Source organism: Cynocephalus volans, chromosome 4, assembly GCF_027409185.1.
Source record: "Cynocephalus volans isolate mCynVol1 chromosome 4, mCynVol1.pri, whole genome shotgun sequence".
In the NCBI taxonomy this organism is placed as follows: domain Eukaryota; kingdom Metazoa; phylum Chordata; class Mammalia; order Dermoptera; family Cynocephalidae; genus Cynocephalus; species Cynocephalus volans.
The window spans coordinates 148,060,903-148,076,077 of record NC_084463.1 but is presented as its reverse complement, the minus strand read 5'-3'; the positions used below and the strand labels follow the sequence as shown (position 1 = coordinate 148,076,077).

Below are 15,175 nucleotides of genomic sequence, written 5' to 3'. Positions count from 1 at the left end.
TTTGCATTCGTTATTCTCATCAAGGTAATTTACACAATAAGATGTGAATGGTTAAGAGAAATCCCTTGCTTTTGAAGAGTGAAAGAAAAGGGATTGTGAGAATCCTAGGTGGGAAAGGAGATCTAGAAAGACTCCTCAAATTCAAGGAATTCTCAGACAGACCAATTCTAGGAAGACAAATATAGATGACTGAGAATTGAAAAATGATTACCTGTAATTAATTACATCCATAAAATTCTTGAAATATTTGGTTTAACTAAGGACACACAGGATATGGTTTGAATGCTATTATTAGTTCAAATCAACATTACTGTGTAGAGTCAAGAATGAAAGCAGACCTGGGAGAGATCCTTGAGGCATTCCCATTTCATGGTCTCTGGCACTCAGCAGGGAGGAAGCCACCCAAGTACCTCTCTGTAGCTGTGCTGTTTGTCACAGTCATGGGTGCTACAGACCAAACAACAGCATATGTGTCCTTCTAGCGATTCTGTGTGTGACTTTGGGCCAGTTACACCTGTCTGTGCCTCAGTCACCTCATCTTCAAGGGGGCATAACAGTACCAACCTCTCTTATTTTTATGAAGATGAAATGTGTCAATAGTTGCATCTAGAAGCGTAGCTAGAATATAGAAAGTGCTCAGTAAATGTGAGTAATTATTTTTATTCTCAATAAAGGAGGTTTATTACCCGCCTCCACTTTCTGGCATTTGGCAGGATTCTGGTGTGGCTTATACCCTGTTCCTTTCAGGAAGGAGGTATTGCGTATAAGACAGAGTTTGTAAGATCTATTCATATTTCATAATAGCAATGTGAGTGTTGGCTCACAGAGACAATGCTTGGAAGCAGTGTGCAATGTTCTGCAGTTCATAATGAACTCTGGATGTAACTGTTAAATTATCATCATACATACCATGTTGGGTTTCCACCCTCCTGCTCCCTGTTCGAATCCCTTAATGATCAATAATTTTTCGAGTCCCTAGTTAGAGAAGTTTTCTTTTATTGATATCCCACAGAGATCAATGATTGCTCTGGGAATCTCACAGAGCATAGGCCCCAGGGATACACAAGCACAAACATAAAATCTATCTCAGTTTTCCATCACAGCATCTTCAGAAACAGGGAAAGCAAAATCTATCCCATGTGCTGTACTCTGTTTTGTTTTGTTTTGTTTTTTGGATGGACATCAATATTTTCTAGGAGTTAAAATCTTTTTTTTTCCCCTCATGGAGGTAATTCTTCAGTCATATGCAGAAGAAGACGGAATTGTACCAGTAGTAGTAGAGATTTTTAAAAATCTGTCCTTTCTCCCCCTCTTAATTAGAGAATATTTTAGGAACTGCTAAGCTTTGAGTAGTCCGTTATGAAAATATGTCTTTCTTTGTGTATGAAGGGGTAATCTCAGAAATCTAGGAAATGGGAACAATTTAATCTGTGGAACCAAATATCTTGTAGCAGCTGTTAGTGTGAGAGGAATAACAGTGTGAACAAATTGGGATGAAGGCTTGTTCTCTCCTTTTCTCTTCCTTCTGCATCACACTAACCCCCTCCATGCAACCTAGCAAAAACCTCGTGTAGATTCTCCTGACAGTCCCTTTGATGCTGAGGGTGGCAGTAAGAGGCCCATGTGACTTCATGGACAGACAAGGACACGTGAGTTACTTCTGAAGCAGAAAGGGGAAAAATTCCTGTGGCTTTGTGCAAGCACTCTGAAATGTCTCTCGCTGGCAGTTTTCTCGACTATGGCACTACTGATATTTTGGTCCAGGTAGTGTTTTGTTGTGTATTTTTGGGTGGGGGTGGGGTCAGTTTGGGACTGTAATATAGACTGTACGGTGCTTAGCCGCATCCCCACTGCTTGTGAACAGCAATCCCGCCCCAGTTGTGACAACCCTAAAATTCCTCTAGACATTGACAATATCCCGTTGAGATCAAGGTCTCTCCTGGTAAAGAAGCACTGCTCTGAGCAATTAAAAGCCAATTTTTCATCTTTCTACTTGAAAACAGGAAAGGATTTTCAAAATGTATACTACCTTGAACCCATAGGAAGACATATACCTCACATTTCCTGGCCATTTGAAGAGAGAAAACAGTATCCTAAGAACAGGTTTTGGTTTTCACACTGGGATTTAGTAATGTTCATATCCTGCTCATCTTTCAAGTCAGTTGAAGAATTGGAAAAATACCTGGCTGTCTTGGTCTGTACTCTAGATTCTGTTTCCTCCAAGAATACTCAACTAGTGCCTGTGCAGTCATGTATGTATGTGCCAGTGGTCAGGAAGAGAGACACTTGACACATGTCAAAGGCCTTGAAAGTATGTGTCTCTCATTACAAAAATTCCACCCTCCTTTCCCTCTCCAACGTGTAATACTAATGTTTTGCAAAAATTCAGGCAAGTTTACAGATTCCTTTTCTAAAACATAAAGGACATGAAAATATTTATGTTTATGGATACTGTCAAATTAAACATTCAATGCAGCTAATGGGTGTACATGTAATGTTCCACTTGTAAGATCTGGTTTACTGGTTTTTAACATTGAATTTCATCACAGTCATTTTTCACATCATTAAACATTATTTAAAATAATCATTTTAACATCTGCATATTTCCCATGACATATGTACCATAGTTTTGACCATTCTCATCGTATTTGATGCTATTTCTAAGTTTTAATATTACCAGTAATGCTGCAATTCACTAGGTGGAAAATTTAAAAATAATTTTCAATGCACATCTTATTTAGTATTTCAAATAGATTCAAATTATTAAATTCATTTACCAAATATATCTTTCCGAGGCTGAAGAGTCACGGTTGCAGGAACATTGTTCCCAAGAGTATCAGTTTCCTAAACCATGGCCGGAACTGAAGATTATTAGTAATAAGATCGGTATACTAATTTTATAAAAAAATTCACAGAAAGTATAAGAAATACTATCTCCAAGCAAAATGTATGTGTGAAATATATACACTTGTGGGTTAACAAATTTAAGTAAGCATGTCTTTCAGCATTTTAGTGTTAAACACAAAGAAGCGTACTATCTATTTTAAGAATTGTTTCTGAATATCCAAATAATTGGAGTATCAGTTAAAGAGTCTTCCAGAAAAAAAATAATTTGAAGTTGATAGAGCAACAACATTAATTAAATAATACTTTGATCTCTTTCCTAATGAATCAGCACCAAGATCACAATTGTGAAATACTAATTAAGATAATCATATAAGTTCATAAAAAGTTAATGCTTTTGTGTGATCCCTGAATTAAACTGTGAGATTTAAGCATCTATATTATACAATGTCTGAACTTTTCATAAATTTTAAAAAATAAGTCTTTTTCTTGGCTGCTAAAATTAACTATCTTGCTTCTTCTAATATCATTTTACAGGAGAGTGCCTAAACTACATTTTAGATCATACAATGGAGAATAACTTATTATTATTTTTTTCAACACCAAATAAAGTGGAGACATGGGTGAGAAGAACTGCAGCACTGTGACAGAGTTCATTCTCCTTGGATTATCTGATGACCCTGAGCTGAGAGTCTTACTTTTCCTGCTGTTCCTTCTCATCTACGGAGTCACGGTTTTGGCCAACCTGGGCATGGTTGCACTGATTCGAGTCAGCTCTCGACTCCACACCCCCATGTACTTTTTCCTCAGCCACTTGTCCTTTGTGGATTTTTGCTACTCCTCAACCATTGTGCCAAAGATGCTGGCTAATATGTTAAACAAGGACAAAGCCATCTCCTTCCTGGGGTGCATGGTGCAATTCTACTTGTTTTGCACATTTGCAGTCACTGAGGTCTTCCTGCTGGCTGTGATGGCCTATGACCGCTATGTGGCCATCTGTAACCCACTGCTCTACATGGTCTCCATGTGTGAGAAGGTCTGTGGAGAGCTGGCATCTTGCTGCTACCTCTGTGGATTGGTGTGTTCTCTGATTCACTTGTGCTTAGTTCTTGAGATCCCATCCTATAGATCAAATGTGATTAACCACTTCTTCTGTGATCTCCCCCCTCTCTTAAGACTTGCTTGCTCTGATGTTACTATGAATGAGGTCCTTCTTTTCATTCTGGCCACTTTCGGTGAGATCATGACCATTGTGATCATCCTCACCTCCTACTTGTTTATTCTCAGCACCATCCTGAGGATGAGCTCGGCAGAGGGAAGGTGCAAAGCTTTTTCCACCTGTGCCTCCCACCTCACAGCCATCGTTGTCTTCCATGGAACAATCCTTTTCATTTATTGCCAACCCAGTTCAGGCAATGGTGGGGATGCTGACAAAGTGGCCACAGTGTTCTACACTGTAGTGATTCCCATGCTGAACCCCCTGATCTATAGCCTGAGGAACAGGGCTGTGAAAGAAGCTCTCACAAATGTGGTTGGATCCAAAATATATTCTTAGAGAAGATGCGGTTAAAAAAACTCAGAATTCAGAAGTGGAGGCTTGGGGAGGGGTTATGAGGTGAGCTGTGGCATTTGAATGGACAGAAGAGATGGAGCCAAGTAGTAATGAGTGCCTTTTTTTTTAGATTGTTTTATCTTTGTGCATCTTAAATTAAAAAAGAGTACGATTGAATATATATCAAAATGGGCAGCCTGATTCTTTGTTATTCTTCAATCTGTAATGTTTTAAATGGTTATGGGTAGTGGCACTATTAAGACACACATCTTTATTCAGTTGTAGAACCTTCACAAGTAAAGTGAAGAATCATACAGTCACACTCTAGTGTGGTAATCATCATGGAAACTACCATTTCTTTCAAAATTGAATTTATCTTATTTTATAATGAGGATAATACCGTTTCAAACAGTGTGTGCACAGAATGGGAATTCCTCATATGTATATGTATTTTTCATTTATTGTTTTGTCTTTATTGTTTATGTTTTAAAAATATTTTTGTTGCTGTTGTTACTGCAGTGTCAAATGCTATGGAACTTTGGGTACTATGTCATCTGATACATAGAGAAAAGACTAATTATTTTACAGGCATCTTAGGAAAATTGAATTACAAAGTTAGGAGCAGGTACATGGAGCCCAGAATAATTCCTGGAACATAATTAGTGTTCTCTCTCTCTCTCTCTCTCTCTCTCTCTCTCTCTCTCTCTCTCCATATACATGGAAAATCATTTAAAAAGTATCGTTATGAGTAGTAAGATTTCTGAGTTAAGCTTCTTCTCTCACTTTTTCCTTTCTCCTCATCTTCATGCTACCTCTACAATCCATTGTGGGTGCAATGCTTACCGTCACTGAAAAGTGGACTTCTATGTCCTGTTCATGTCATTGACATGTGCCTTTGGTCTTTCTGAAATTCCCACTTTTTCACCCTTGATCCACATACCTAAACCACGTCTCTTCATTCAGTGCCTGTTCATATGTACTATTAACACTTTCTTTGTAAGTCCATTATGATTTAAGTCAATTTCAACATTGCCTTTACTTGTTTAAATGAAGCTTCTCTTCTTGTGTCCATAATAATGTTAGAAGAGTAGTAGGCTTGACTTCATGAAAACCAGGTTGGGTGTTACAGCCGAGGTTCTTTAATTTGTCAAGAAAATTAACTCCTTCAATCCTAAGTTTCCTCCATTTTAACATGGGCTAATACTGCTAACCTCATAGCATTTTACTAAGGTTACATTTTGACAACATATGAGTACTCACTGACAACTAGAAAGAGCTGAGTTAGTGTGTCTGTAAATAAAGTCATTGGAGGAAGTGGTTTTTAGCATTTTTTCCTCTTTATCACTAGCATATGCTAAGTTTTGTTTTTCTTTTTATTAAGTGGATAGATGAATAAATACTGCTGGATTAATGATATACGTATTGTCATTCATATATAAATTTATAGCACTTCAATTGTTTTCAGGAATTGTGAATTGACTAGGTCATAGACATGTAGATCTTTTTCCTTACTTCTATATTTTATGTCTTGGGTCTAATAAAATAGTATATTCAAAGGAAATAAATCATCAAGATTTTTTTATGATATATACATGTGGGGTACAATGTTGACTTTCAATAATTTTGTACACTGTTTGGTGTTTAAATTGGTATAGAAGGCTTATTCATCATTACAATACACAATCATTTTTTGTGTCCGTTGACCCATTTCTCATTAGCCCACCTCCTAAAGAAACATAATTTCTAGAATAATATATTTTGGATATAATATAGCTGAAGAAGACATCCTAATGCTGACTTCTATAAAAGGATAAATTTATTTTTGTCCCACCTGAAAATTAGGGACAAAAGAGAAAAAAAAAAAAAAAAAGAGCAATTTGTAAAATAGAAACATCTAATTTTTAAAGATATTTTCAATTACTTTCTGTGAGGTTTCTGATCAACACTTTGCTTATATTTACACTGGGTGCTAGATGTTTTTCATAATGATTTATAGTACATTTCAAATTTTAAAAACATTAATTCCAAAGAATAAGATATGCAAAATGTAAATTGGTAATAACATTTAATTTTATGTAGCATGCAAACTGTGTAAAAATAGTGCAGTTTTTAAAGTATTTATAACCAAATTTTTGGCAACTTAAAGAATAAATGCAATTAAAATAAATCTGAATGTATTATATATTTTAACTCAAATTTATATGACTTTTGATTTAAATTGGATGTTTTAAATTTATTGGTTTTTATTTTTCTGTATTTTTTAAATGAATGAATGAATGCTTAGAAAGTAATTGTTCAGCTCTCATTCCCAAATGATATAAAAATGTCAAAACATGATTTGTTGGGAATTTTTCCTTCCCTCCTGGAATGTGATATTTCATTAACATACATACATTTCTAAATAAACTACTTTCTTAGCATTAATCATTCAATGAGGTCCTGAAAAAACATCTGTAGTTCCCACCCCAACATTTAATAAAGAGTCTGGTTATACTGTCTTATAATGCAATTTATCAGTAAAAACACAGATTATACCTGACAGACCCATTGATGCTATGCAAGACAGCACCATGTACTACTCTTATATCAGTCATTGCCACAGTAATACATGGACAGAACCATACTGTGCCTCTCACTGCATACAGTAATTCTCAGTGTGAGGAGGGCATACTTCAATTAAAAGAAGATTAAATATCACTTTTAATGGCAACAAACTACAGAGTTTGTTTTAAATATTTTGGGATCAGTTCATCTTATTTAATAGTCCCACACCAAGAAATGAATTAACTCAACCATATGAGCATTTATTCTCTGAAGACTAAAAATCCCGTCTCAACAGAAAAGTCAATAACCAGCAAAAAGTAATGTTCAGAATTTAAAAATGAACTAAACATGTCAATAAGTAGACTTCTTAAAAACAGTGGAAATAAATTCCAAGGTTAAAATTGTCCATATTCTAAAATGTGTCCCAATTTAGTAACTTGTTTAATTCTTTTAGAACCACTTTGATGTTGTATGCAATCTAAGCATTAAAAATGTAGGAATAAGAGCTGGTTCAGGATATTTTTGAACTATGGCAAAACACACTTTATGCTTCCAGTGTTAATAACATTGATATCAGCTTTGAAGAAGAGTGCTTTTGCTTTATATTTTTATGTAGCTAGTGATGATATTTAGCTAAAGAACATACACAACAAACAAGCAGACAAACAACACTACAGGTTCTTTTGGAGATTTTGCCTATGTCACTGCCAGTGACTGAAGACAAATCTACCTACAGTCTCTGGCCTTGTAACATTTACTTTGAAAGACAGGACTTTCATAAGAACAAATCCCATTTTACTTCCAAATTAGGCCTTCATATACAAATATTTCTTGCCATGCACCCTTCTTCTACGTTCATTAGCATTTAAGAGTTCAAGTATTGCCAAATTCATCATCATCAAACATTTTCACAAGAAATATACTTAGCTGACTAAACTATGGCACAATGATTTACTTACCATTAATTGTAAGATATATGTAATCACAGGCAAATGCCAATGCTTCCTCTAGGTTTCTGTCAGGAAAAAGTACAATAGAGTCCAAACCACCATGCATTTTAAATTGAATTTACACAGCTCACTCAAGACGTCACAGGTATGACTATTTAATATTATACCAAAGGACCAAAGTCGGTATAGTATAGACAAAAATCAGAAGACTGGAAGATAAGACTTGTGATTTATGTTTATCTTTAATAATAAGACATGGTCTTCAACAGTGGGCACCGTCTCACTGCTAAAATGGAGAATACATATAATGAAAATATTTAAGATGAAGGAAATAAGGCTAAGGATTCTGTTTAATGCTACGTTCATGCATATTCATTCTTGAGTAGATATAGAAATACGTGAGAACACACTGGTGAAAGAGAAATTGTTCCTGAACTCCAGAAAACCACACTCTAGTAAGAGGGAAAGACATACAAATGCATAAACAGATAGTAACTGCATCATATAGTGGCCTGAACAGTAGTTAAATAAAGGTTGGTATCCAGACATTGTGGCTATCACAGAATAATTAACTTGGTCTGCACGAGTAAAAAAATTTGTTATGGAAAGTTTGACACTGCAGCGGTGTTTTGATGGATGAATAAGATGAATGGTAAGTTAAAGATGCCCAGTTTGATGAGACATTACATAATGTGGGCCTATGTAGAACACAGTACATAGATAGATAATGATGTTTATGAAGACTGAAATTTGAACAGCAGAGAGAGAAGGAATAAGTGTAGTAGAGAAGCCTTTGGATGCCATTTTTAGAAACATGTACATGCACACATAAGTGACTGACTGTCACTCAGCTTTACAAAATGGGGAATGACTTGGTCATTATACCTTTCACTTATTTATTTTAGTTCAATTTACACTTATTTAATGTATTTATTTTTAAAATAAGTGATATATTTGTTTCTCAGTCATGCAAAAAATCCTAGTATATGTCCTGGATGAATATCCAGAGTAGTTTATGCACTTTCAAACAAATACATAAATACAAGCTGATTTCTTTTATAAAGAGTTGTTTTAGTGATAGTGTGACAGACATGTAAGAGAATAAATTTATAGACAAAAAGACCAATTTGGAGGCCACCGAACAGTACAAACATGAAATAATGTGATCTAAAGAAATGTAAGTGGTGATGAAGAAGACAATCAAGAATTGTGGAAATGTGGGATTTTAAGGGATTACAGACTGGATGAATTGAGAAAAGTTTTACAATCAATCAGAACCAAAAAAGAGATTCTTCTGTGAGTAGACTTTGTATTTTTCTATAGGAAAAATGGAATGCTAGCAATAACACTAGACACTTTAATATATTGATTCTAGACAGATGTAGCTTCTCCTGGAGATACTGCTAAACAAATTCCAAACGTTCATATTCCTAGCCTCAACATACATAAAGAGGTGTTCTGCATCTCATATCCTTGGCAGGAATGTAAGTAAGTATGTAAGGAACCTAGAGGCAGAATCTCCCTTCTTTTCTAGTGTTGTTAGTGTGAAAACGGAAAGTTAAGGTTTGCAAAACCTAGAAGTATTGTAGATATTTAAGAAATAGTTTTTGTGTAAATAAAACTGATACCTATTGTCATGACTTGTCATTATGCAAAAAGGGACTTGGAGACTATGGATATAATCATGGAACATAAGTTGAGGACATTTAAACTTTTACCTTAACATTCATAGAAAATGTTTAAATAAAATGTTGTCTTTCTTCAGGTTTCCAAGAGAGCCAGAATTTCATCAGAATGACTACTTAATTTTAATTGCTTGTTTTGAGGTCCCTCGGGAATAAGGCAATCAATTTTCTTCAGGTCACGATGAAGCAGGGAGTGAGAGTAGAAATAAAAGTCTCAGTATCTCCCCATAAACAAGCTCTCCAGAGGTAGGAGGGAGCTGCCTTTTCCACCAGCAGGTTTGTTTGCATGTCTGAGGAAATATGGATATTCTTTTTCACGCATGTAGAAGATGGCTTAGGTTTTATCACTTCTTCATGGAATATTAATTTAGGGGAAATTTTGAGCCAGTGAAGACATTATGTATCTGGACATCCAGGGAATGGGAAGTGTGCTCTTTCTGCAGAGCTTTGTACAGGGCTGAGCTGTTCTCCTCTGTAACAATGTCCTGATCAGCTGTTTCCTGACAATTGGAGAATGACAAGAACCTCACAGTTTTCAGGATATGTGTCCGTTTGCTTCAGTGAACTTTTAGAAAATTTATTCAAGGAAGATAATTATTTAATTAAAATTGAATTTAAAGTAAGAAAGTGAGTCTTCTGGAGAAACAGTAATGAGGACTAGGTCTACACAAAATTTTAGGGCAGGGCATGTTCATGAAGCAAAAAAAAAAAAAGTTATTATAAGGAAGAAGATTTTAGATACCACACTGCTTGGATTCCCAGATAACAGAAAATTTTAACCCAAATAATATAATTTGGGTCATAAGGAACCATAATATTTAAATTGCACCTTAGTCTTCAGTTGAATTCAGACAGAAGAAATGCTGAAATATTCCAGGATCAAGTAAATAAAAGCAGGAGTTATGAACTAAAACATTTTATGTATCCCTTTTTCCTCTCACTGAAAGAGAGATTTGGCAATATCTGGAGACATTTATGATTTTCATGACTGGGTGGGAGTAGTGTGATTCTCATCTAGTGGGCAGAAATCAGTGATGCTGTTATACATGATACAATGCACAGGGTAGCTTCCCATGACAAAGAATAGTCTAGCACAGGGTATCAGTGCTGCTGAGGTTTAGAAAGCCTGAAATAGGGCAATAAGAAAGAGTTTTATAATATTGAAAATTTACTGGAAAAGATGTCTTCACATTGATCCTTAAATCCTTGGATACCTGGACATATAGGGCCATGGAGAGCTCTCAGTTTTGCATGAGACCTCAGACCTTTAATGCTGGAACATCTAGAACCTATTTCTTATACTGCAGAACGTGAGATGTCTTTACCACAAATGTTAGTCTGAGTAGTATGTCTTCATTAAAAGGGGAGAAGACTGATGGAATTTCTGGAGTGAGTGACTTCTAGTATTAACACTAGGAAAGCTCCAGATGAGCAGGGATGTTTTGGTTGCCCTAAGGTTCTCAGTTTTACTGTGTATAGAGTAGCCAGACTTGGGAAACAAAAAACCAAGATGCTGAATTAAATTTAAATTTTGCAACTGTTTTCAGTAAGATTTGTCCCATGCAATATCTAGTATGTTCTTATAGCAAATAATTCCTTTTCTTAGATTCAAATTTAACTGGGGTCCTGTATTGTATCTGACAACCCTACCTGTGTATCGATTTGAGAATTCCCAGCATTCTCTCTATTAAGAACACTTCTCTCATGAATGTCATCAGGATGTAATGACTCCTTAACATTCCTATCCATATCCTTAACAGGCAATAGAGGGAGGGAATGAGTGTTCTAAGTGACATACAGGGAGAGCAGAGAGGGGCTTAGGAAAAGGAAGTGTTTTCGGCAATATGTATGTTTGTTTGTTTTCTTATCATACTTATTCCTAAATGGTGACAATTTTTTAAACATTCCATTCTCTTTATTTCATCTTGGCATGAATATTCAGAACATCTGTGAAGCCCTCAACACTTTCACTAAACTAGTTTTCATAGTTTTATAATATAAAGATTACCTTAAAAGTGATCAAAAGTTTTAGCAAAGTAAAGTATGAAAATGTGATCTTCACGAAGTAAAATGTTATGATCTTTGTCTATTATGCAGATCAGAGACAGGCATATAAAGATGGATACAGCAGTGGGAGTCACGGACACTGGGTTTGTTGCTCACCCAATATCTATTTGTCATTGGGCAAGTCATGCCTTTATCAAGTTTCTGTTTGCTCACCTGTAAAATATGGCAGTTCAATTGGAATCTTGTTGAAAACCATAAGTTATTAACTTGAATGTCTGATCTATGTAGTCAATAAAAAGAGTAATGATTAAAATGCCAAATTAATAATTAGACTACACACACACACACACACACACGATAACTAAATGAACTACTCTTTTGGTATATGACAATATATGCACATATCATTGTTACATAGGTAATAGTAACAATTATAGAAGTTAATTGAGGTGCTTTCACTTTTCATTAGTAATTGTAGGACCAATTTAATAAATTATTTTATTTTTCTAGACTTTTCTTTGCAGAGTTCATGAAGTTAAATGAGTTAAATGTTTCACATTAGGATTTGATTACATATCACCACACAAATTGGTTAAGTTAATAATTATTGCACTTGTTTGTTTCTAAAATTACACTTGATACACATGGTAGAATTAATGTTGCAATATGTGAGAAAGTGACATTTACTAGTAATTCTATTTCTGAAAGTTTAGTTATTCCTGTCCTGATAATTAATACCTATGAGTATCATACGAGATATCTATTTTGTCTCATCTTACGTTCTACAGAGGGAAGAGTTAAACGTGGTCTATGTGTCAATCACTTTGTATATTTTATTACCAAGACTGATTTTCAGGTTGCACCAAAGGGAAACATGTTTCTGGCAGAGAGAAATGTATCTTCTGAGGCCACTTTCACCCTCTTGGGCTTTTCAGACAATCCGGAACTGCGGGTTCCCTTGTTCGTGGTATTTCTGGCAGTCTACAGTTTCAGTGTAGTCGGGAATCTCGGAATGATTATGATCATCAAAATTAACCCCAAATTGCACACTCCCATGTATTTTTTCCTCAGCCACCTCTCATTTGTGGATTTCTGCTATTCTTCCGTCATTGCTCCCAAGATGCTGCTGAACCTAGTTGTGGCAGACAGAACCATCTAATTCTCAGGGTGTATGGTGCAGTTCTTTTTCTTTTGCACCTTTGTGGTCACTGAGTTGATTCTATTTGCTGTGATGGCCTATGATCTTTTTGCGGCCATTTGAAACCCTCTGCGCTACAGTTGCCATGTCCCAGAAAATCTGTGCCATGCTGGTGGTGGTATCATATGTTTGGGGAGTGGCATGCTCCTCGACACTCATGTGCTCTGCTTTAAAATTATCTTTTCAGGGCTTCAACACAATCAATCACTTCTTCTGTGAGTTATCATCCCTGATGTCCCTCTCTTGCTCTGATTGTTATCTCACCCAGATACTTCTTTTCACTGTTGCCACCTTTAATTAAATAATCACACTGCTCATCATTCTCACCTCTTATGTGTTCTTCATTATCACATCCCTGAAGATGCATTCAGCTAGTGGGTATCTCAAAGCCTTCACCTGTGCCGCCCACCTGACCGTCATCACCATCTTCCACAGGACCATCCTCTTCCTCTACTGTGTGCCGAACTCCAAAAACTCCAGACACACAGTCAAAGTGGCCTCTGTGTTTTACACAGTGGCGATTCCCATGTTGAATCCCCTGATCTAGAGTCTGAGAAATAAGGATGTCAACGTTACAGTCAGCAAGATAATGGACAGAAAATATTTTTCACATTGAATGCATCCATTTTATTTGGTTATTGCAGAGGAATTTATTATTTATCTTGTTAATGAACTGTGCATCAAATTTTATTTTTTAAAAAGTTAGATTTCAAAGAGAGAAAACATTTTACAATGGAATAAATATGTGATTCTTGTCAGAGAGACTACACTTGGATCATCTTGATAAACTAGAGAGGATGAACTACCTTGATTTTTACTTTGCCTATAAAATCTTAACAATATGATATGGTTCATAGACAGTTACAAAAAGCATATAGTAGTGTGGACAATATGCTGGTATATTGAAAAAGTGTCATAAAGTCTAGTTCTCTCATTCCTTGTTTCCTGTTTGTAGGTGCTAAATTGAACAACTGATTTTTTGTTGTAAATATGGTGAAATAAATGGTACTTGGGAAAAGTTAGTCTCACCGTCTAGGACTTAAAATGTAGTGATCTTTGTAAATACAGTAGGATTGGTGGGAGAGGTACATTAATATCATTTGGGGATGTAGGAGGGATTGCTTCATAATTGTGTGCTATATTAACTTGGCCTTGCAAGATGGGCCTGTTTTTATGAGAAACAAAGAGAAAGAAACAAGTTTTATTCAGGATTTTTTAAAAAAAGAAAAAAAAAAAACAATGTTCAGGAGGTGATTATGTATTTTTAAGTGAATGATTCAATAAATATTCTTGAGTTACTATTTTATGTCAGATGCTTGAAAGGTATATTGTTAGGTACTTGAAGGAATGTACACTTGAATAAGATGTTGCTACTATTCTAAATAATTTCAAGAGAGAGTTTCAATGTAGGGAATGAATGGATTTATAAGATGTTTAAAAATATTAAATTTCTTCATGGAATACTGAGAAAAGAAATAGAGATGATATGTTCACATTGAACATTGCTTATTTTCTTCTTCGTAAATGTTCATAGGGCAGGGTGAGCAGGGATATATGACAATTCTCTTCATCAGAACTCTCTAGGCCATCTTCGTAAAATAATGGAGTTGTTATAAGAATTGAGAGATGATATACCTGCTTTATCTTGAATGTTGTTGTAAATTAATTGCATTTCTAATTGTTATCTACACAAACACATGAAGATCAAGACTATTGTGTATATTTGGAAGGTTTGGTATTTCCCTAATAAGTATAATATTTATAAGAGGTGCTTACAGACACAGGTAACAAAGATGGAAATGTGATAATATGGTATTTGTCTTTTCTTTCATCTCTCCTATCATAAATTTTACATTAGGTACTTATATTCTTATTGTGTTCTCTACTCTTTGTGACTGGATGAAACTTCCAAATTAAGTGAGAAAATATCATGGGAAGAAATTCTGGCTGTTTTGGGAAAGGAAAATGAAAACTGAGCAACATTTTATATAAGTTCAAATAAATGATTGGCAATGGTTTTATGATTATAAATTTATTATATTATAATCACCTTTATTCCCTAATTAATTTTAATGATTACCAACATTGCATTATATATTCACAAATAAACTGTCTTCCACACTACATTGCCACTTTCTTAATCTTTAACTTATCTACAATAATGGTGGAAAAATAATAGCAAATTAAATCAGTCTTGAATGGAAGCAATAAGGAATAAGTGATTTTGGAAGAGGAAATCCTTATTTTTTTCTCCCTTGCACTGCAAAAGAAGATTACATTTTCATTAAGTACAAGAGAAAATATCTTAAATTTTATTCTGAGAAAATAGAGCTACATACTGTTTCATGTGCTCTGATTAAAGATTTATAATTAGTGGGTGAAATAATCAAGACAA

The 15,175-nt window shown here is 35.1% G+C and overlaps 1 protein-coding gene and 1 pseudogene across 1 annotated transcript; both read left to right on the top strand.

The window, feature by feature from the left end:
- The first annotated feature begins 3,463 nt into the window (after nt 1-3,463).
- LOC134375705 (olfactory receptor 5L1-like) lies at nt 3,464-4,399 on the top strand. The gene has a single exon (XM_063094378.1). The coding sequence runs from the start codon at nt 3,464-3,466 to the stop codon at nt 4,397-4,399; it is 936 nt and encodes a 311-aa protein (XP_062950448.1).
- Nucleotides 4,400-12,456: 8,057 nt separating this feature from the next.
- LOC134374574 (olfactory receptor 5D16-like) lies at nt 12,457-13,396 on the top strand (annotated as a pseudogene).
- Nucleotides 13,397-15,175: the final 1,779 nt, after the last annotated feature.

What these genes read in the sequence shown, in the direction of transcription:
- LOC134375705 (XM_063094378.1), top strand. Translation starts at nt 3,464, where the DNA reads ATGGGTGAGAAGAACTGCAGCACTGTGACAGAGTTCATTCTCCTTGGA.